Raw genomic sequence first — 24170 nt, forward strand, 5'->3', positions numbered from 1 at the left:
AGAAGTCTCACACTGTTACATGTTGCCAATCAGTGCTGTTGTGTCTCCGGCGTCAGGAAGATGAGCCTAAATTCAGCTTCTCCCCATCTGTCCATCAAAAACAGGAAACAACTCAGAAGGTGATATGAGGTATGAAGAGATGAACCCCGGTGCCACCAGAAATAATATTGTTAAAAAGTGTTGAGTCACCACACGCCTTCTAAAAACTTCACTTCTCCTTGGTATTAATTGTGTTGTGCTGAAAGGTGGGACTTGTTTGGAAGTGATCCAATCAGAAGAAACAACCTTGTGCAGTAAGGTTAGATGTGTAGATTTGATCTCCTACTGACAAATAGGAAAATAAGATGCTTTGTGAACTGGAGCAACTCTCACTGGTAAAAACACTTTAGGCAACCTAACCAACTTTAGATATTTAGTCAAATGAAACTAAACTAAAAGAACTTAGATGGCCCCAAATGACCAAAACTACATCAAAACTTCCTCAACATCAATATTCATAATCATGCTGAGCTCAGGGTGACCTGCTGAACACTTGATGCTTAAAGACTGAAGTCACTGAGTGCTGTCAGGGTTCTCAGCTGTTCAGTGTTCTGCCTGAGGATCATTTTAAATCACTTTTATTTTTCACTGAAAATAAGCTGCATTTAGCTGGATCAGTTTTAGGATGCTAGTACTTTTAATGCTGGCTCTTGAATTTCTTTCATCTGCCAGTCGCAAAATTAGCTGTGGGGGGAAAACAGAAAGTTTCCATCTTACCTTTGTTCCATGCTTTGACACACACTGCTCCCATCTAAGCCACATCCACTCCACAGCCTGTACCCATTATTCCACACCTCCATCATGTTTGCTGTGCATCCTTAAAATTAAATAAAATCTGAGGTTGTGCCTTCTTATTTTCACCTCAAAGCTAATGTACAGTGCTGCTGAGTGCTGGGTAGGCGCCCGTCTTGCTTATTCTTTGAGTTTTGAAAAATAAACCACAATTGACAAAATGACCTTCATATTATTTAAATGTTACATAAAATTTCTCCACTTAAGCTCAAGTCCATAAAATTTAATTACTGGTAAATTACTGGAGTCACAGGAAGTGATCTATCCAAACAGACATCTTTTTCGATAGATGAGTCGTCCCTTGATGACCATCGCAGAAAATGCAAGTTTAAGGCTCTCGTGCTTTACTTTTCAGACACTTTTATCTACAGTATAAACACATTACATCTAAAAAAGGGCAAGAAGAAAACAAAGAACCCTGAAGTGACTGATATGAGTGGATCTTTTTGGAAAGAGCTCCGACTGGCAGCGACTTTGACAGGAGCTGGAAAGAGTCTGTGCAGTTTTCTCTTATTCTGTTATTCAAAGGAAGAAAATCAAGTGCATATAATCAATTAAATAATAATAAAAAAAGAATGATACAAGTCAGTTTGAAATTGTGTCAAACGGGGATTCAGCATCAAGACTGCTTTGGCTGCCATCTGCCAAGAAATAAGTGGTGTTGATAGCATGACACTCGTCCATCCGCCTGAACTTTGACAGGCCAAAAACGTATCGTACGTACGTGTAAGCACATGGTGGTCAAGGTAAAGCCTCCATCAAATCACATCACACCATGTTTTATCGTCTTTTAAGGTTCTTACAGGATCATCATTCACAGAATAAAAACTGTGTTCCAAAACTCTACAAAGTAGCATAAAAATATTAATCACAAAAATATGGTTAAAAATTGTGATAATAATAATAATGGATTGGATTTATACAGCGCTTTTCAAGGCACCCAAAGCGCTTTACAATTCCACTATTCATTCACTCTCACACACTGGTGGAGGCAGCTACGGTTGTAGCCACAGCTGCCCTGGGGCAGACTGACAGAAGCGAGGCTGCCATATCGCGCCATCGGCCCCTCTGGCCAACACCAGTAGGCAAGTCGGGTAAAGTGTCTTGCCCAAGGACACAACGACAAGGACAGAGAGTACGGGGATCGAACTGGCGACCTTCCAGTTACAGATGCGCTTCCCAACCCCCTGAGCCACGGTCGCCCCTAAAAATTGTGACAGTGCACAGGGCAGAAAACAACCTGAAACTGAATGTAACTCGTAATGGACTCCAGGAGACAGACCGGTCATTCCCCTGACATCGTAAATAGAAAATGAGTGGAATCTGTCTCCATCTTCAGGTTGCTGGGCACCCACATCTCTGCCAATCTCACCACAGCACCATCACCCCAGTAAAGGCGGCCTGGCAGCAGCTGCACTTCCTCCGTGTGCTGAGGACCAGAAGCTGCTGCTGACCTTCTGACGCTCCTTGCCTGGGTGCTGGTACGCAGGGGCCACAACTGAGAACAAGAAGTCTGCCTAAAAGATCCTTGGCTGCCTTCTGCCACCCTTGGAGGCCATTGCCAGCTCCTCCTGCCTCAGGAAAACCAGGGCGTCACAGGTGACCCCTGCACCCCGCTCATCACCTGTTTGACCCACTGCCCTTCAGATGGTGCCTCAGGTTAGCGTCACTGGCAGCTGAGATATTATAGGTGGCAGGGCAGCTCTACAGAGCCAGAAGTGTAACATCCAGCATTTTAAAAAATTTATTTAAGAAGTGAAGAGTCCAAGCTGATGCTTCAAAACATGCAATTTTTATGTTGTGATACATATTTATATATATAACTCATTGCTATGTAAATACACACATGCTCTAACTGCACTTTGTTAGTCACACCTAACACAAATCCCTAAATAATAATATGGCAGAAATCTAATGCATTTAGACACGGCTCAGCTGACAGGATCACTTGTTACCTTGATGCAGTAGGAGACACACTGGGCAGCACTCCTGTCAGATCCAGTCTCACCAAGACTGGATGATAGAAGCAAACTGTAGTCTGGTCTGATGGAGCCATCCTGCCTTATATCAGTCAGGCTAATGGTGGTGTCATGTTGTGGGGCGTTTTCCTGACTATAGTCAGGGTTGGATCAGGTGACCATCCCTGCTGCGATAGGCTGCTGGGGCCTTCCTATGATGTACTGAGCGTTTCTTCTTCACTCTCTGTAAACACAGTCGCTGCATTGAATCTTAATTTTGCAATCTTTAAAGTCTCCTGTGACCTACTGTCATTACCACTGTGCTTCATAAGGGCAGCACCAACATTCATGTTGCTGGATTAAAACCTTGTGATTAAAAATACACTTTGAAGACTGAACTATGAAGCTGATCTCCAAAGATGAATCATTTCTTGGGAATTCTGATTTTAAAACAAGCATCAAAATCAAAGACTGATTTGCGACTGGTTAAAAATGCTAAATGTACTCACCCACCACAGCTCACTGAGGTCCCACACCTCCAGACCCCCGCCCCCCCAGCCCAGATCCACTCTACTTTCCAACGTGTTCTTGTGTCTCTTGCTCCTTTGTTTTACTTTTTATATTTTATACCTGCACAGTTGGTGGAGCAGACAATCTGGGTGTACACATACAATGACAGTAAAGGCATATTCTATTCTGTTCCATCACAAGCTTCTATATTAACCCAGGAATTCTGCACACTCACAAGAGGTTATTTCACTCTTCTACACAAACTTAGCCATGGCTAAGGCCAAACAGCAGAGGCCTGTTCAGCTTTTAAATCCGTCCATTATCCATGATACGAACTCAAATTTAACAGACAAGCCTTCACATCGACATTCCCAGAGCTTTGTGTTCACATTGTGTACATACTGGAAGCACTGACTACGTTTCGGTCCACAGGAGTCGATTTGTGTTGCACGTTGCAGTAATTAAACAAAATAAAATCTTTCTATCTATATACACTTTCAAAGCAGTTTCAGTCAAGCAATAGCAAAGATGCTGAACACCTGACAAACAAGCTTAGTTTTCCCCAATTTATGGTTTTATTGTCATACTTGTTTGCTTTGATAACATTTGAACACGCTCAAGCACACTGCCAGAACGCCACATGAGAAACCAAAAACTGGGTAAAAGCAGAGGGAAACATGTACACCCAAGATCAACATTTGGTTTCAACTGTTTAGTTCTTTCAATTTCCTTTGCAAGTTACTGTGAAAATCATTTTACACTCCGAGCAGAATCCTGGTCCACATCTGTTTTCAGATATAAATTCTGCCATTTGTCATTTATGGAAAGAAAAAAAGTGGAGGGGAAAAAAAAAAATCATGTATGATAAGCAGACCAGAGTAAGGAGGTGGGGGAGGTGGAGGGAGGGCTAACCCAGAATGGCATAGCTGAGCTCTCAATATGAGAAAGCCGACTCGTGTGGACATCATCTTGGTTTGTCATTTGCTTAAAAACATGTTTCTTTTTCACATGAGTTTCTTTTTCTGAAGCTGATCTTCAGCACGCAGAAAGGGGGCGTGCAGGGAGGCGCTGTCACCACTGATAACAGTGTGGGCGGGTTAAGACCAAGCTCCGCCTGCTCCTCCTCACTCAGACTCTTAGACTCGCCGTCAATCTTCAGTCCCGCTCAGCCACCAGCTTCAGCACTTTTCCGATCGCGATGGTCTTCCCTGGAACATACACCAACAAAGAAAACACTCCTCAATATTGCGTGAGTCCTAACACGGCTCTGCTATTGGAGTTCTGCTTCATTATATGTAGGATGCTCAGACCGGGAAAAATGAGTTCCATATACATGCAAGTAATTCCTGCTGTGAGTGACATTGAGGCAAGCAGAAATCCTAATGTGGCTGCCTCATGCACACAGGGCTGACTGCGAGTACAGATGCTCTGTATATCTGTACACCTGTGTACTGTGCTGCGAGTCGAATAGTAAAAACGAGCATGACTGTTGATGAGTCTTTAAACCAGCTGCTTACAACAGAGCCTTTTATGGATGCAGATTGAGCTGCATCACCGAACCCACACCCTGAAGTGGGACACCCGATTTATCCTCGTTGGACCGAGCAGTAAATCAGATGGCAGAGCTGATGTCTGCACGACGCAATCAGCAATAAAATAGCGGTTTTCTGTGCACATCCAACCAGTTTACCACATAGCTGGTTGTCACTAGCACATCACACCACAGTTTCTCTCTGAAGCATGAGCAGGAACATCCGCCAGCCTGTCTGCAGGGGGAGGGGAGAGACACACACCCCCAAATGAGCTTCACTTCATAGATGTGAGGGGGGGAGAAAAAAAAAACGTCTCTCTCTGAAACTTATTTTGCACATATCAATTTAGTTTTCCTGCAGACGTATCAGGGAATGCCAGGACTCCCAATCACTTACGTTTGTGATGCACCTGTTGGGGTGCATGTGGTGAAAAGTGTTTTATTGCATAACGTAGTGCCGATTACATGTTGCAGACATGAACCGATTGTGCCACTCAGTGTGCCCAACCCAATGAGGACAAACCAGCGTGCCCGACTCCATCTGTTTGGTGATGACGTCGCCATAAAAGGTCTTTCAGACAGTGGTTGAACTGAAGGGCTGCTTAAGGCCTAGTTTAAAAGTTCTTTGTCTTAATCCCACAGACTCTACAGCCCAGAAAGCCAGGTTAGCTGAGACTAAAGTCAAAGGTTTCAATTAACAAACAAAGCTCTCTCTCTGCCGACACAGATCACCATGTGTGTTCAAAGTTTGACTTAAAAAAAGAGATTCCTTTCTTTAATGTTTTAAATGACAGTGTTCTGTAGTGTGGTATGGTTCTACTGAGATCATATACTGAGTTGTATCTGAATGAAGGCCAGCTGTGCAGTAACAGCAGCACAGTTTGTGTCTTTGATTTTCCAATTGCAATGTGTTTGTATCAGCTGGAACCTAATCTGCTGTTCAACACTGTTGAACTGCATCTACTGGGACTGTGTTCAGTTACAACTGTAGACCGTTCAATCATTAAAATGACTTCGATCTGGTCACAAGCTGCAGTGATTTTCTCGTTACCGTCTACATTATCAGACAGATAGAACGATAGATATATATGCACACACACCTTCATCCCGTAAGGTGAACCGTCCCATCTGAGGGAAGTCTTTAAATGTCTCGAGGCAGATGGTCCCTGCTGTGCGCAGACGGGCGATGCACACCTGGTCCTGTTTCACAAACCGTGGTCGTGTCTTGCTCTTCTCTCCTGTCTTCTTGTCTACCAGACAGATTAAGGCCTGCACCCAAGCAGCATATGTGGATTTGTAGCAATCTTAAACCAAATGTATAACATTTGGACAGATTAAGATATATGGTCCAAAAGTCTTGAGCCACCACTCATTTAGATTTTGCTAGGATAAAGACAAACGCTTGCAAACACACTGCAGAATTTCAGTGAATGTAAGTGAATATTTGGTGTGAGCACCTTTACTCTTTAGCACATGCACTCTGAGGCAGCTCTGTCATTTCTTATGTTCAAGAACAGTTTCCCAGACTTTTTGAAGGACATTGAAAGCTCTTCTTTGGACGTTTCTGCCTTTTTCCCTGTTCTCTGTCAAGATGATCCCACACTTCCTCAATAAAGTTGGATTCTGGGCTCTGGGAAGGCCAGTCCATAACCGATGGTTTTCCACTGTGTGTTTTGGCTTAATTATGCTTTTGCTGCACTGACAGTGTGTCTGGGATCACTGCTGCTGCCAATCTGAAGGTACTTTTTTCAATTCCAATAACTTTGATCAGATCTCCAGTGCAGCCCGAACCAACATCACTGCTGTACCTCCCTCCTGAACTCTGACAACAGTTTTGTTTTTTTTTTACAACAAGCTCTCAGCTGACAGCTGTTTGGGGATCACCTTGTTAGCCTGTCTAACCGTGCTGTCTTTGGCCTTCTTCATAATGAAACAGATTATGTGGGGTTTTGGTTTTTTAAAGACTGCTAGTAAGAAAAGCCCCTTTTCCATTAGTACCTGCTCAGATCACTCGCCTTTACCCAACTCAGACTGACAGTTACCTGTTACAATCGAGTACCACCTAATGTGCGTAGTTGTCGTTATAGCAACACGGCCGGTGTGATCCCGGTCTGTGGCTTTTTGTCACACTTGAGGACCTCGTGTTATTTTTTGTAGCCAGTTCTCTTGTTGCCTGGTTTAAAGAATAAAAAAAATGGCGGTTTGGATTTTCGTGAACGAGATGCTTTCATGGCTTGTGAGCGGTCAGTGACGCCACTGACCAGCCAATTGGTGGCGTGCAGTCTGATGACATCGTATGTTAGTACCTCTTTGGATCGATTGGAACTCTGGCCAAACAGGTACAACTGGAAAAATCCTGAAATCGATCCGAGTAGGTACTAATGAAAAGGAGGCTAAATAGGCCCAAATTGGTTCCTTGGTGAGTTGCCCGTTTTGTGAGGCCACTACACTGGTGTTTGTGTTGATACAGAATCTTTGTTATGCTTGAATGATTCATAGGTCAGTGTTAAACGGCTTAAGCAAAAACAAATCCTGTGAAAACGGTCAGGTATTTACACTGAGTGAAAAAGCAGCCAATGTCCACAACTTTGAAAGACGTTCCATCAGCCTGGAGAGCTCCTGATCCAGACCATATTTTAAATATAAAGAAATGAGTCGGGGCTCAAGACCATCGAGAAAGTGAATCTGGCATCAGGTTTTACCGTAATTTGCACTTCTTCAATGCAGGTGTGAATGTGGAGGACTGCATTGTAACCTGGACAGATGATGGATTTGTGTTCAATGATGACAATCTGCAGAGGAAAGAGTTCCGGTGATCAGGACAACATTTTATCACTGTTAACATCAACAACTGTCTTGTGGCATCAAGCCTGAGATTCATTGCGGACCACGTGAACAGCTGCTGTGCACGTTGTCTCGATGCATGCTCAATCATCGTGGACGTAGCGTTTTGCTGTGAATGTTGTGTCGATGGGCCCTGTAATACCAGCAGAGCGTCCACGTGCACTAACCTGCGCGTCAAACGTGCGCCCTGAGTGGCACAGGTTCTCTGCATTGCACAGAATGAAGCCCGGGAGGATCTCCTCCTCCTCTATGCCTTTCAGTCGCAGCTTGAGATTTTCACCTGGCTCTGCGTCGTCCGTCTCCACGTCATCAGAGAGCAGACTCAACACTTCCACCACATGCTGCACATATAAAGAGACAGAACAGAGACGTGTATCCACATCCCCACACCAAAACAGGTGACACTGGCAAGGACCTACATGGGATATCACTAGTTTGTTTTCCTTAAGAACTCTATACCCGTTAGTTTCATGCAGCCTATTACATCTGAATACATGCTTCTAATTCTAATTTTAACTACAGGCAAACAGCCAGTGAGCAGCAGCAATAATCTCACCTGGCTCCGGCTTATGGAAGAAGATCTCTTACCCTGTTTGGCATCATGACCAGCTGCTGTGCTTTACTGATGGAGCCAGACTCCAGTTTGCCCAGAATCACAGTGCCCATGTCCTGGTGGAGACAAAGAGTGTTACAGAGCAGCTGAGAGAGAATCTGTGCATCTATCAGTCTGACCAAGTCTCCACTTCCACCGCAGCAGGACATCATGTCCAAGTTCAATGTGGCAGCAAACGATTAGAAAGAGCGGCTGTGACGAGAGGTGGCCACTCACTCGCCATGAGAGCATCAGACTATCATATGCCAGACACACTGGGACGATCTGGAGGCCGGTCAATCTCAGTGTGGACTCCATCGGACATTCATGTTTTAATATTTCTGTCAGCAAATGTCTAGGAAAGCTCAGGGTTGCAGCGCATATGTGCCTGTCAGACTTCATGCTGAGATGATGTTTCAATGCTGGGAGATGGCACGCTCCTTCAACTCTGTGCAGAGCAGAGACGGCTAAGAGGAAGTGCTCCGATTCAGAGTCAATCTTTAACCAGCTAATCAGTAACTGTTCAGATTTTAGGTTTCTGGTTTGTATACGCTGCATGACATCATGCTGCAGGGGCTCACAACGCCCCGTCAAGATTACACGCAGTCTGTGTCACGTAGAACATGTAGTTTGTATCAACGCACAAACATAAAAACTTTCCCCGTTTGGTTTGTTAACCTTTGTCAAAAGCTCCACCCTTTCGTAGAATTAACCAATTTTCTTGGTTAAATCTAATCATGCTAAACTGTAATGCAGCTTTTAGATGTGCAAATGAGAAAGACCCTTACCTTGTATTTGTCTACGATCGGCAATCTTACAGGACCGTCACTTGATCTGTTAAAATTTGGCAAACTGTCCAAGTGTGGAATAAAAGGTAGACCTCTGCAATATAAAACAAAAACGATTCCTCGTGTTTAACTCGTTTGCCTGATCTCTTCAGTCGCCACAGGTGCAAAAAGGAACACAGCAATACTTACGTGTACCACGAGCACATGTTGGCGGGCTCCTTCAGGTTGGCTCCTGTCAGCCCGGAGCACGGCATGAAGTGGACATCTTTCTTTGGATTGAAGCCCACTTTCTTTAAAAATGGCACCAGTTTCTCCTTACACTCTTCGTACCTGCGGGTTCAGACAGGGTGGATGTAAACCTCTTCAAAGGACAGCAGCATGACACAAAGTGACCACCACATGTATCAGCAGTGGGTGGAGGACAATGTGGCATGTGCAGCACCAGTGAGGTCAAATGCTGACAGGATGAGTGGAATTAACCTCTGATTCAGTCTCCCACAATAAACAAGCATTTATTTCAAACTCCTATTGAAGTAAAACTGAAACAGCATGTAGAGGCCAGCAGAACAGAGAATTTGGATTCCCAGTAATCGCTGCATGAGACGACTCAGGACAGTGTTAAACATTACATTACTATTGTTATTAATAAAAGTAAACCCACTAATGCTCTAATTACAGATTACAGTGTAAGCCAGTCAAAGACATGTGTGTATATGTATACATGCAGACTTTAGCTGCTGTTCAGTGTCCAAACCTTTCCAGGCTCCAGTTGACTGTAGGATCATCCATTTTATTCACCAGAACTATCAGGTGCTTGACTCCGGCTGTTTTGGCCAACATGGCATGCTCCCGTGTCTGTCCACCTTTCTCAAAGCCGGTTTCAAATTCACCTTTCCTGGCAGATATCACCTGTGGGACAAAACACTCACTCACTTTGTGCTACAGCCTGGTGTAACGTCATGAAACAGATAACACAAATGCATTAACAACAAAACAATAAAGACGTTAGAGCTTAGCCTATCCCAGCTGTCACATGGTAAGGACGGCACACACTGAGCAGCTCACCACAGGGTTATGAACATGAATAATTCTGAGCACTGACATTTTTATACTTTTAACTTTGTCCAAGTTTAAAGGGTTCAGTAACTAGTAGTGTCGTTTTTTCAATCCTGTCATACTTTGGAGCACTTGGAGGGAAAGTATGTTAAGCACAGATACTCCTTCATAAACACTATAGAGGGAGTGTGTACGAACAACTATGGACACAGATGTTTTTGAGAGGTTTGTTATACTGAATAAAGATGGAACCAAACTCTTCACCTGAGGCAAAAACACAGGCAGGGTGTGAAGGCATTGCAAGGAAGAGTTAGCTGATGATGTGCAACCAGGAGCAAACAAATAACTCAAGCAAGGATCACCAGCTGCTGCCTGACAGGAAGAGCCCACGATGAACGGGAAAACAGGACAGCTGGCTAAAAAAACTCAGGCAGAAAAGTTTCCAGCTTTAGTATGTGATAACACCTCAACTTCTAATGAGTTACAGTGTTAACTTCCTTTAGTTATTGTTAAACTGCCATGTTACGCAGTTGTGTTATACTTTTACTCCAAATTCTCAGAAAACATCTGCTGCTCGATTATGGCAAAAATGATGATCACAATTATTTTCACTGACATTGAGATCTCGATTATTTGACGATATTTATTTAACAATAACAACGTGTTGAATGATGACTTTAAAGATTGTCAAAAAATAATATAAAACAGTGCAAATACTGATAACAGTGCAAATGTTTGCAATATAAAAATCAATGAAAAATGTAAACTTCTATGTTTAGTGAACTTTGCAGTGTTGCTCTGTGGTGCAGCTACACCATAGCAAAGTTTACACACTGTGTCCACTTGATCCACGTCTGACTGAACCCATAATGTTTCCACACCACTGAAGTTTTTTTACCTCTCTTTTCAACCAACGGCAGTCACTCTCCTCTCCAAATAACTTCTGCTTAGCTTTCCGAGCTTCCCTCGGGTCCTCTTAATCAGCGGTCCCCAACCCCCGGGCCTCGGACCGGTACCGGGCCGCGAGCGTTGAGGCTCAGGTGTGAAATGTCTGGTTTTCAGGGTTTTTATCGGTTTTCAGCGTTATTTTGTTATCGCTTTTATCGTTTACTCGGTTTTCCTGGGTCTTTTCATGTGTGTTATGAATAAATCTTTTTTTCGGTACCGGTACTAGTTTTATTTTGTTGTATTTATCCGCGACACCTTAAAGGCCGGTCCATGAAAATATTGTCGGGCATAAACCGGTCCGTGGTGCAAAAAAAGGTTGGAGACCGCTGCTCTTAATTGTTGTGACGTATGTTCGAAATGCAGAGAGGTGCGCTCGATTTGCCACACGGAGCAGCGCGAGAGTAAAGCACGAGGGAGGGGCTAATAATCGGCTCAGTCATTTTTAATGATCGTTGAAAGCCCAGATCGTAATCGAGATTAAAATTCGATTAATTGAGCAGCCCTATGCTGAACTATGTTGTGTTTTAGTTGACTCACACTTTGAATGTAGTGCGTCATCAGCAGGGTGGAGAAAGCCCTTCACTTACTAATAAATACTGCCTGCAAACAGCAGCATTTATAAAACTGACGTCGTCATCACTGTGGTATCATTTGCCCCTATTACATACACAGCAATGATTTTCTTCCTCTCATTTACTCAGAGCAGTACAAGAGCTACAGTGCTCTTCAGGGCGTTCTTTAAACCAGCTGAGTACAAGTGAGCGCAGCAAGTCTCATACGTGTAAGCCTGCTCACTATGAAGCGCACAGTGATATGCTCCTGTTAGGAGCAGCTGCATCCCTTTGGTACACGTAAAGACCCTCAATCAGCGCAGTTAGTGGTCTCAGCTATACTATTAGTCCTTGTAACACACACACACACACTCTAAACCAACAGCTCTCTGTAGCAGACTTACACGCCGACTTCCAGTTTAGCGTTAAGCTGCACTGACATACACTCAAGCGTCTGCATTTGATTTCAAAGGTAAACTACAGGGAATTCATTACAATTGTACTTTCTGGTGTTTTTCTCGGGGGTAAGTTCAGTAACACTGCTCATTTCCTGGACTCACCAGCACAGCCAGGTCTGCTTGTGATGCGCCTCCGATCATATTGGGCACAAAGCTCTTGTGACCTGGAGCATCTAAGATGGTAAAGTGCTTCTTGTCTGTCTCAAAGTATGCTCGGCCAACCTCCACCGTCTTGCCTTTGTCCCTCTCCTCCTGGTTGGTGTCCAAAGCCCAAGACAGGTACCTGAAGATAGTTTCAATAAATAAAAAAACAACCTGAGACAAAGTGCTACTGTGTTCGTGGTCACTCTCAGCAAGTCAGTTTCTACGATGTGCTCGACACACAACACCACCATGTTGATGCAGACACAGCAGACCATCCACTCACCAGGTTTCCCGGTTCTTTTCCTTGGCTTCTCTTTCATATTTCTCTAAGGTCCTCTTGTCTACCATGCCAGTCAGATACCTGTGGTACATGAAAGGAACATGTCAAAGGCACGATGTGATGGAAGCAACTTCACTCACCTAAAGAAAAAAGGAGACTACTACTCACATGATTTGTCCTCCAATGGTCGACTTGCCAGCATCTGGAAAAGCAGCATATATTAATCAGCTAACCTACACCTTCCATGTAATAAACCCATTTTTACCATACCTGATGTGCGTACGAAACTAAGTGTGCGATTTAGTTTGTAAATAACAACCAGAGCGGGTACAACCGGAGCCCTAATACACCAGTGAAAATAGCCCCAACAAACTAAATGTTTGGACAAAAATCTCAAAGCCGTCGTTGTTATGCGTGCCGGTCACACTCACACATGCTAACTCAAAACAGCAAACGAGACTTTCCACTAACCTACATGTCCAATGAACACCACATTGATGTGTTCCTTTTTGGGGGCATCCGGCTGTGTGGGTGGAACCTTGGGCACGAGCACCTCCTCTTCCTCCTCCATCATCTCTGGAGCGGTCTCGTCTGGCACTTCTGGCCCCCGGTCCACGCACACGCCGCCTCCTGGCTCTTCCTCGCTGGGTTCTACTTCTTTCTGGTCCCATGGCTCCTCTGCGGTCATTTCTGCATCACCATTTTCCACGGGCGCTGCACGGACAAACAAAGCACATCTTTTTTTTTTTATGCTCATTTTAAAAATGAAAATAAAGAGCATTTCTCACTTCCACCACCATTACTTTCTCTGCCTTGTGCCACTCAAAGGCTCTCTTAAGGCATTTGCACAAGAAGTCAAAGTTCTTTACAGGGAGTGCAGAATTATTAGGCAAATGAGTATTTTGTCCACATCGTCCTCTTCATGCATGTTGTCTTACTCCAAGCTGTATAGGCTCGAAAGCCTACTACCAATTAAGCATATTAGGTGATGTGCATCTCTGTAATGAGAAGGGGTGTGGTCTAATGACATCAACACCCTATATCAGGTGTGCAACGTCCTTTCCTTTGGCAAAATGGGTCAAAAGAAGGACTTGACAGGCTCAGAAAAGTCAAAAATAGTGAGATATCTTGCAGAGGGATGCAGCAGTCTCAAAATTGCAAAGCTTCTGAAGCGTGATCATCGAACAATCAAGCGTTTCATTCAAAATAGTCAACAGGGTCGCAAGAAGCGTGTGGAAAAACCAAGGCGCAAAATAACTGCCCATGAACTGAGAAAAGTCAAGCGTGCAGCTGCCAAGATGCCACTTGCCACCAGTTTGGCCATATTTCAGAGCTGCAACATCACTGGAGTGCCCAAAAGCACAAGGTGTGCAATACTCAGAGACATGGCCAAGGTAAGAAAGGCTGAAAGACGACCACCACTGAACAAGACACACAAGCTGAAACGTCAAGACTGGGCCAAGAAATATCTCAAGACTGGTTTTTCTAAGGTTTTATGGACTGATGAAATGAGAGTGAGTCTTGATGGGCCAGATGGATGGGCCCGTGGCTGGATTGGTAAAGGGCAGAGAGCTCCAGTCCGACTCAGACACCAGCAAGGTGGAGGTGGAGTACTGGTTTGGGCTGGTATCACCAAAGATGAGCTTGTGGGGCCTTTTCGGGTTGAGGATGGAGTCAAGCTCAACTCCCAGTCCTACTGCCAGTTTCTGGAAGACACCTTCTTCAAGCAGTGGTACAGGAAGAAGTCTGCATCCTTCAAGAAAAACATGATTTTCATGCAGGACAATGCTCCATCACACGCGTCCAAGTACTCCACAGCGTGGCTGGCAAGAAAGGGTATAAAAGAAGAAAAACTAATGACATGGCCTCCTTGTTCACCTGATCTGAACCCCATTGAGAACCTGTGGTCCATCATCAAATGTGAGATTTACAAGGAGGGAAAACAGTACACCTCTCTGAACAGTGTCTGGGAGGCTGTGGTTGCTGCTGCACGCAATGTTGATGGTGAACAGATCAAAACACTGACAGAATCCATGGATGGCAGGCTTTTGAGTGTCCTTGCAAAGAAAGGTGGCTATATTGGTCGCTGATTTGTTTTTGTTTTGTTTTTGAATGTCAGAAATGTATATTTGTGAATGTGGAGATGTTATATTGGTTTCACTGGTAAAAATAAATAATTGAAATGGGTATATATTTGTTTTTTGTTAAGTTGCTTAATAATTATGCACAGTAATAGTCACCTGCACACACAGATATCCCCCTAAAATAGCTAAAACTAAAAACTACTTCCAAAAACATTCAGCATTCATATTAATGAGTTTTTTGGGTTCATTGAGAACATGGTTGTTGTTCAATAATAACATTATTCCTCAAAAATACAATTTGCCTAATAATTCTGCACTCCCTGTATATAGCGCAATTAAACAGCAACTGTTGACCAAGGCAACGCTGTACTTTTAAGATAATCAAAAGAGATAAAAACAAAAAGCATAAAATGAGAAGGTTTGAGTAAGAAATGAGACAAAAGTACAAACTCATTCATTCACTTAACAGCCAAGGAATAAAAGAGGGTTTTCAGACAGGTTTTGAAAGTGTCTGATGTTGGGGAGGACCTGATGTGACAGTTTGTTCCACAAGGAGCAGTCACAGCAAAGGCCTGATCTCCTCTGTGCTTTAACCTGGACCTTGGGACAGCCAGGAGCATTTGATCTGCAGACCTCAGTCATGTTGCAGGAGTGTATTAATTTAAAAGATCAGAAAGGTATGAGGGTGCTAACCTGTGCAACGGCTTAAAGACCATGTTTACTGTAAGCTGCAGTCATCACTGTGTTGTTGCCAAAGTAAAAGAGAAGAAGCCATACTGTGAGATGTTAGGTACAAGTTTGTCATCTCCTCATGTACTGTATGACAGAAGTGCTAACAAGGTGTCCAATGTACAATCGTTTGTACTCATACGCTGAATAACCTGCCTGGCCAACCTCAGTTGGAAATTCTTCTTAAAGCTAAGAATAAAATAAAATTGAAAAATGGAGTATCTATGTTCATATTCGTGTTCCTCACAGAAATAGAGACCTGCTATTAACATGTCCCTGAAGCAATGTCATACATTATGACCCAAACATGCCAATCACCATTTCTAGGACTGGTTCATAGTTCGCTCACTATTTTAATGACGACTTTAATCAACTCACAAGAGCTACCAAGAACTGACCCAGTTCTTTTTTATTGCAATAAAGCAGCTAGGATGGCTCTGCAGTGCTTCACAGACCAACGTCCTGCAGACAGCAGTGTTTGTGGGTGATGTTCACGTCTGGCTTTAAGCTACATGTGTGGACAGCACGGTGAGCCATGTTCACAGGCAGGGATTTCTGAAGCCGTGCCCATTTTTAATGCAGTGCTGCCCGAAGCTTCGTCCCTGCACACAAAGATTGAACCTTCTAATGATCTTATCGACTATAGATGTTGATTCAAGTTTCACATTTTATGCTGAGGAAAATTTGAAATTGCTCCACAGTTTGTTCCTCCGAGTGTTTCTTATGAGTAACACTTTTCCAGCTCCTTGTTGCCCTGACCCATCTTCTTGAAACGTGCTGCTGCCATCAAATTCAACATGAGCTTATTTGTTTTTTAATGAAATAAAATACCTCAGTTTAGATATTTCATGTTTTCTATGTTCTACTGTGAATGATATTTGAATAGGAGATTGTCAGATCAACTATTTTCCTTGCGCGCACACACACACACACACACACACCCCCCCCCAAGATTTTTGGAACTGAAGTTGTAGAAACCTTGTTTACAACACCAGCATGCCTACCATGTGTCCTTCCTTTATTCTCAGTGACCTTCAGGTGTGTGCAGACACAAACACAAGCTGTGTTTGACCAAGATGAAGGCGAGCCACAAGCCTCGGTTACAATTTCCACGTCTTGTGATGCAAAATTTCAGAACTGTGAGGGTCTGTGTCCGCACGGCTGCCTAATACTTAGTCCTTTACAGACACCAGGTGAGCCAACAGCAAGTATTCATTCCTGTTATATCTCTGAACTCTGCCCATTTAAACGACTAGTTACAAGGAACGTCCCTAAAATTTAGCACAGGTGTCAGCACCGTGAATAAATACAGTGTAATGGGAGATGTTCACATTTCCAGAACAGCTGAGTACAACCAATGGATCTAAATAAACAGAAAAATCTTTGCACCAAACACTACAGATTTCTGCATGCCCTCACTCACTGCCCCATGTGTACAGTCAACAAGCACCACGACTTCAAGATTCACTGTACTGTGTGTGGACAGTACGGTGTAGGCGAGTCCTAACCACCATATTTATGTGCAGTCCCCCAAAGAATCAACGGTGCATCACTTGGCATGGATGATGTGGCCAGGTCAATTGTTGACAGGCTGGAAAGTGGGCCTGAACAAGGCAGCGATAAAAAACATAATTAAAAACGACGGGGAAATAAAATAAAACCAATCAAGGTGGAACAGTGGTTTGCACCACTGCCTCACAGCAAGAAAGTTCTGGGTTTGAGTCCACCACCTGGTTAGGGCCTTTCTTTGTGGAATTTGCATGTTCTCCCTGTGCATGTGTGGGTCCTCTCCGGCTGCTTCCCATAGTCCAAAGTAGGGCTGGGCCATATTATACCATTCACGGTAACACCGGTACAATGCTGGGCAACAATAAGAAAATAAAATATAACGATAAAACGCACATGCGCAGTGCCTGTTTTCATACGCACATGGCCGAAAAAGCATGGCAGCGACTGAGAATGAGAAGGGAGAAAGCGGATCATTGAGTGAAACGGATGAACCAGAACTTGTTTGTAAAAATGCTGCAACTTCAGTGGTGTGGAACTGGTTTGGTGTTTGTCTGTCAGATACACAACACAGCACATTTTTTTTGTAGAACATACAAGTGGCCGTCGTTATTGCCGTATTTGTCTGACTAAGGTGCTCGTAAATCAGAGTAATCTGGGACCTAAACTCCGCCCTCTCACTGAGAGTTAAAAATTGTCTAAATTCTTTCATCTTTAACAGAATGATCAGCGTTGCTGCTTTACCAGGTGTAACAATTACGTTTAACATCCAGACATCCATGAAAACAGGATTTATTACATTTAACAGAGTTAGAAGTTAGCTCGCTGGTTTCCACCTAAACATGATATAGCATGTTCTGACTGAGAGATTTCTGAAAAAAAAATCAAACGTACAGCTCTGCTATCACTTCCAACATAAATGAAGACAGGAAACTAAACAGCAGTGACGTTTGTAGGGTTACTGAAGTTGGGCTAGCTGGTATATAATGATGTGCTACGTGATCACTAGCGACACAGCTGTGTTAGCATAAACAGTGAAGCTGGAGGATGAACACTAACACTTTTCCCCTCGATGAAAGTTAACGTGAAGGTTCCTGATGGTTAGAGACAAATGCAATCGCATGGCAGGATGCTGTAAACGGACCAAACTTCAGTCAGGAGAACAACTAAGATAATCCATCCACAATACGAGGTTAGTCATTAATATACTGCAACAACATGGGAATAGAGCCGCTGTGATAGAATACAGCATTAATGAATCGATGGCACAGAAGTGGAGGAAGCAAGAAGAATGAGTTTAATAAAGTTTGATTTATCTGACTGCTTTGTTTCGCTTAATGTGCCTTATAATCCCGTGCACCTTATGGTCCGAGAAATACATATTTGACTTTTTTATTTGGCACACTGCAGTTTAATGTTGCAAAGCACCTCTTTTTAACTTCAGTGGATATTATACATGGTTATGCTCAGGATATGTCAGCCCATTTCTACTGGAAATGCCTTTTGGTTAAACTTTCAGCAAGGAATTTGCATTTGCACTGTTACATTTTTATAAAGCTTTAATGTACATAAAACCAGCTTCTTGTTTAAGTGACAATAAATGGATGGGTTTTCTTTGTGCTAGTAAAGATGTGGAGTTGTATTTTGTCTTGCATCAATTATATCGTCAGTTATATCGTTATCACAAATTTTGAAATATATATTGTGACAAATATTTTTGGCCACATCGTCCTGTTCTAGTCCAAAGACATGCAGTTAGTGGGGTTAAGTTAACGGGTGATTCTAAATTGGCCCCAAGTCTGAATGCGAGTATGAATGACCTGTCCAGGGTGTACCCGTGTCTTGCACCATAAGTGCTTAAATGGGCTCCAGAGTGGAAGAAAACACCTACAACATAAAAGATGGACTGCAAAGCCACGTGTAGGCTCACATGTAAGACCACTCAGAATGGGTTGATGTTCCCTTACAGATAAAAATAAATAAAAAAATAAAATAAAATACAAAACAACCCCCCCCCCCCCCCCCAAAAAAAACAAAAAACAAAAAAAAAAAAAAACACATTTCCGGTGACCCCCTATTAGCAAGCACTTGGCAACAGTGGGAAGGAAAAACTCCCTTTTAACAGGAAAACACCTCCAGCAGAACCAGGCTCAGGGAGGGGCGGGGCCATCTGCTGTGATTGGTTGGGGTGAGGGAGACAAGACAAAAGACACTGGAAGAGTCTGAGATTAATTTGAATTAATGATTAAATGCATAGGTATATAAACACAGTGAGCAAAAAAGGTGATTGAAGAAGATGCATTAAGTGCATCATGGGAAACCCCAGCAGCCTAATCCTGTTGCAGTGCAACTAAGGGAGCATTCAGGGTCACCTCATCTATATATGGTTTATCAAAAACATACTTTGTCAGTCTACAAGCCAAATGATGTTACTGGAGGATTCAATGTGAGCCTATCAAACATGTTCATGTAGAGTACATCTCTGCATGCGTGTCTAAAGTGATAATGAAATACACTCCCAGTGAACATGACAGAGCAATGAAAAACAAGACAAGCTGATGCTAATCTACAACTGAATACAGACGTCAGTTGCTGTTTGCTCAAACACTGTACTCAGGAAGAAACACACTGTAGCAGATGCATGAAGCAAACACTGCTGCGAGGTGAAGGAGAGGAAACCAACTGTTCTAACTGTGTGAATCAATCTGTGTGAGATTGATTCAGCATAAATATCATTGTCAATATTGTACTCATACACAAGTATTATGTTTATGTATATATATATATATATATATATATATTTTCACAGTTCGATTCATTACTTTGGTGTCACGGTTCGATATTTTTTCGATACAAAAACCTGTTCATGCCTTTTTAATTTGTCATTTATTAAAATTATAAATATATATTTTAACTCAAAAGTACAGTTTTTAAATTTAATGTTGCTGAAACAACAAAGTAATAAAAAAATAATAAATTTATCTGATTGAGGAATCCCTCATCTTTGGAAAAGAGTTTGTTACAGAAAAATGGCTCTTTCCAAAATAAAAGCTATACTATCCGCTTCTTCTGGGCTATATTCTCAGCAGCATATTAAACATATCAGGTCCCCATAAGGAGAATCAGGTGCTAACGGCTGTCTAAATGACTCGGGTAAAGTTTGTAGCATGCGTGCTTGTTGTTTGTCGGCGTAAATGTGCAGTCATATTCGTTGTGTTCCCACTAGTGCTGTCAGCGTTAATCTCGTTGAAATGACGTTAATGCCACAACACGGCAAATCTCCGTTAACGAGCTACCGCGGATCGCCCCGTGCGTGGGGCTAGACGGCCAACACGTTAACGAGCTAACTGCGCTAACACACTAGTTCACACCAATGTAATTGAGCATTGCGTGGCACATCCAACATACTGTTTTACTTTACTTTTGTCCATGTACCTTGTCCACGCTTACCTTCAGGGTCATGCTTCACATGAAAACCAAAATAGTTCCAAACGCCAGATCTGAATGAGGGTGGGGGAGGTTCAATTTGCCATGTTGCAAGGAGAGCTTAACTTCTGTCTCGCTAGCTTGCGCTGCGCTCAGTGAATCTGCGTTCGACTACTCCGCCTAGGCTGCACTGTCGAGCGCAGATTCACTGAGCGCTCAACACAGACAGCATCGTCAGAAGGAAAGTTGATAAAATAAATTAAAAATTTTGTATTGTTCGATACATATGCGTACCGAACCGAACGCACTGTATCGAACGGTTCAATATCGATACGAGTATTGTTGCACCCCTGATATATAGATAGATATATACACACACACATATAGAGGTAGGTGTGTGTGTGTGTGTGTGTGTGTGTGTGTGTGTGTGTAAGGCACACTGGGAGCACTACAAACATGAAGATTAATCTCGGCAACAAATCTAACATTAAATTAACTTACCTGAAAAACCACAACTGGGCACACTTAGCTTGACAAAGCTACTTTTCAGTTCAGAGCAAGGTAACAAAATAACCGTATCCATCACCTACTTCATGTACAAAAACCTACACCCACACAATTTTGTGAAAAACAAGGGCTACTCTTATATGCACAAGAACCAGGGGACAGTGTCAGAAACACATGCAATAAGCAGTCTCTTGTTGTTGCTTCTGCCATCAGTGGAGAGCAGCAGAGTTACAACATACAAAGAGTTGAAATGACACTGAGTAAAAAACAAAAACCACATGTTTCTTCTCTGGCAACTGACTGTATTTTTCATCTTTTAGGGTTTTTTTTTCTCTCTCTTCAATTCTCTCTGTGGTCGAGTCTGCTGACACTTCCTTTCCTGTTCAGGCCCACTTTTCAACCAATCAGCCTACAGACAGTCATCCCCAAGACTACTGGCGCATCCTCAAAGGTTTCATACCCAGAGTCTGCACATATCAGGACAATAACACGGGCAGTAAGCGCTTGTATGTAACACTGTAGCAGTGTGTGTGCGCAATTTGTGTGCCACAGTGGGAAGCCAGTGACCCACACAAACACGCTTCATACTAGGGCTGAACGATATATCGCATTTGCGATAATATCACGACATGATCAAGTGCAATTTTCTAACCGCAAAGGCTGCGATTATACTCTGGACATGTCCAAATTCATGGGCTGCATCCTCCTGAGGCCGCATTTGTAGACCGATTACGTCACAGCGACGCGCCGAAGGCTGTCCAAATTACTACCATATCCCAGAATTCATAGCGCGGCCCAGCCAAACTCCAGTTTCCAACAATGGCGGCCGCTACTAAGTTTTAAAATTACTCATACTAATCTTTCTGGGTCACAAAATAAACTTTTAACATATTTTCAGGCGAGAAAGTAGTTGTGTAAACATCAAATATCTGCTCGGTTTATCAAGATATCCCATATTTGCAAAAGTGCTTCGACGTTTTCAGGGGCGTCTGCTACCCACCAGCTCGACAGCTAGCCGGGAGCTCGAGGGTTACTGATGCGGCCGAGAACGGCACAACTCCCGGCACATCATTTTCAGATCACCGCGGAGTTTCGCTGCTCGGGTTAAACGTAATATATAAGTCACTTAGACAACCTAAAAATGTTATTGTTGGGCTTTTTTCAGTGTTTTGTTTGTTCGTGAGTAAATCGGTTTGGCTGAGATTAAAGTTATTAGATTAGATAAAATAAAACTTTATTAATCCCCCGGGTGGGTTCCTCCTTGGTTTTCACACAGCTGACTAAACGTCAAACAGAAAACTTATTAAACAGAAGTATGAGACAGTCGAGAATTTACACCAGTGTCTGGTTATATTTTAGATAGCAAGAAGCAGACGGCCGAGTTTATTAAACTCCACCGAGACAGCGGTGACGCTAATCAGAACTAGACCGTCCAATTTCACGCCTTTAAACTTTAAAGGCGTGTTTGTGTGTGTGTTTATACAATTGCTATTATGTTTGCACTTTATGTGTAATGTTACTGACTGCAGAGATCAGTAAGATGTGTGTATTTTTTATTTATTAGTTTTATTTATTTAATATTATTTTTTAATTGAATGACTGTCTAGTAGTTCACAGATGTCGAAAAACTGAGTGTGGTAAAGCCACTGATTTTGTTTATGTATATTTCTGCAATCTGCACATTGTACTGACTTTCATTTTAATGTTTACACCAGGGTTCCTTGTCAGCACTTTATGCTCAGATGTTTGTAAGCTAAAAATAAACTATTGTGTATGTTCAAATATACTGTTGTGATTGAAGAAGTTAAATAAAAATGTCAGTCATCAATTCATGCATCACCTCATGTCATCATAACAGAGGTCTGTCTTCCAGGAAAGAACAGTTTAAAATTAATGTAATATAGTATTGGCCATACTATATGATGTATTGCTTGTCTTTGTTTAATAATACAGAAGACAAAGACCTTAAAAAATAATCGCATATCGCATCGCAATCGCAATATTGGGGCAAAAAAATCGCAATTAGATTATTTTCCATAATCGTTCAGCCCTACTTCATACATACCAGCACTTTCTGACATCTCCATGGTGGACATCTTTTCAACAGCAACTAAAAGAGAAACAATGGTTACATTTAAGTTTAATGTAATCTTAATGGAGCTTGTTCCACAATCTTAAAAGAAGAGCATGTGAGTTTTAAAGCTGCAACTGGCTTAATTAGAAAACAGAACCGTCTTTGTGCCCCACAAGTAGCTCTCATTGTATCTTCAGAGGCCATCTGACGACAGAACCTGTAACAGTTTTACTGTTTTAGTTCCCGTGTGTGGGGCTCAATATGGGCGGCACACCGCGGATGGATGCAGGTGGTGTATGTACGCTTTCCTGTGATCGTCTCCAGAGTGCGTCAGATCATCCACGTCACGCCACATACTCATACTCACGCTCTTACTAATTTGTTCGCAGTGACGAGTTTAAGCTTTCCGCAAACACTCCCGGGAAAAGTGCCAGTACGGCTCCAGTTACTGCTCAGAATGACTGATCTCTTGGTTGTACGGCGTCGCTGACGCTAAACACCGAGGTTCCCAAAACTCAAACGTGAAAAGCACGCCGGCTAACGACCATGCTAGTTGGCTACCGCCGGGTGGCTGAAACAAGCTAACGCCGGTTGGGGTGGTTACTATTTAATCAGTTATGACAGTATTTAACAAGCTGCAGAACAAGAGGCGGCTAGATGTGACAAGTTGAAAAACTTACAAAGCGCAAAGCTTACCACGAGAAGGATTAATAACCCGAACAACGTGGAAAGCAGCTAGTTTATCGCGTTTCACGGAACGCGTGTCTGCAAAGCGGCTAATGAGCTAGCAGCCCAGCCACTGCTAGCTCTTAGCTAACGCAACCCCGTGGTGCCCCTGTACTCACCGGCAGAGTCGACGTTTGCCGGGTGTGCTTTCAGGCCAAAAGCCGGAACAAACTCGGCGGCGTTTACATTGGGCACAAATGGCTTAGCGTTCACATTTAGCGTTGTGAATGCTGATTCAAGTTGTCCGTCGATCGTGGCCTCCACATCATCTTCTTGTTCCCAGGAATCAGGGGCAGTGTCTCTCGGGTCCATCGTGGTTGTTGGATTTTCACCGCCGTGAGATTTGAGCTGCGCAGTTGTTGAGCCACACGAGCGTCCTCCCGAAACCCGACGACGCCGTCAGCCCTGGCAATGCTGGAGAGCGTCCCAACTCCAAGTGTGCCGTTTAATCTCCGACTCAAGTAAAACCCAGCAGCCGGTTTCTGTCTGACCAGACGCCACAGAGGATGTTCGACTCAGCACTCCCAGAGACTGTCCGCGTGAGCTAATGCGTCCCCACAACCGCCGGCTACCCGCAGTGACCCCTGGGATATGAAGTCTTATTAAAAAACGAGAGCGCGTCTGCTT

The 24170-nt window shown here is 43.2% G+C and overlaps 1 protein-coding gene across 2 annotated transcripts; it reads right to left on the bottom strand.

Annotated features, from left to right (window-relative positions):
* Positions 1-3851: 3851 nt before the first annotated feature.
* LOC101486217 (eukaryotic peptide chain release factor GTP-binding subunit ERF3A) lies at positions 3852-24137 on the bottom strand. 2 transcript variants are annotated; one of them, XM_004576002.4, is made up of 14 exons: positions 23663-24135; positions 22809-22853; positions 12963-13205; positions 12660-12693; positions 12495-12572; positions 12170-12350; positions 9809-9963; positions 9244-9384; positions 9055-9148; positions 8263-8343; positions 7842-8015; positions 7533-7622; positions 5931-6099; positions 3852-4507 (listed from the first exon to the last, which is right to left on the bottom strand). In XM_004576002.4, exons 1-14 carry the CDS (start codon positions 23853-23855, stop codon positions 4455-4457), a joined length of 1731 nt encoding a protein of 576 aa, XP_004576059.1. In that variant the 5' UTR covers positions 23856-24135; the 3' UTR covers positions 3852-4454. The 2 variants fall into 2 exon arrangements, with proteins under 2 accessions (XP_004576059.1, XP_023007839.1); XM_023152071.2 differs by lacking the exon at positions 22809-22853 and having other exon boundaries at positions 23663-24137.
* Positions 24138-24170: the final 33 nt, after the last annotated feature.

The sequence above is a fragment of the Maylandia zebra genome, unplaced genomic scaffold (assembly GCF_041146795.1).
Source record: "Maylandia zebra isolate NMK-2024a unplaced genomic scaffold, Mzebra_GT3a scaffold22, whole genome shotgun sequence".
Lineage (NCBI taxonomy): Eukaryota > Metazoa > Chordata > Actinopteri > Cichliformes > Cichlidae > Maylandia > Maylandia zebra.

Bases quoted from the DNA above. Each gene is read 5' to 3' on its own strand.
- LOC101486217 (XM_004576002.4), bottom strand. From the start codon at position 23,855: ATGGACCCGAGAGACACTGCCCCTGATTCCTGGGAACAAGAAGATGAT. The intron at 22,854-23,662 runs GTGAGTACAGGG...TTTCTCTTTTAG, and splicing joins GGCAAACGTCGACTCTGCCG to TTGCTGTTGAAAAGATGTCC. The intron at 12,351-12,494 runs GTGAGTGGATGG...AACTATCTTCAG, and splicing joins GAAAAGAACCGGGAAACCTG to GTACCTGTCTTGGGCTTTGG.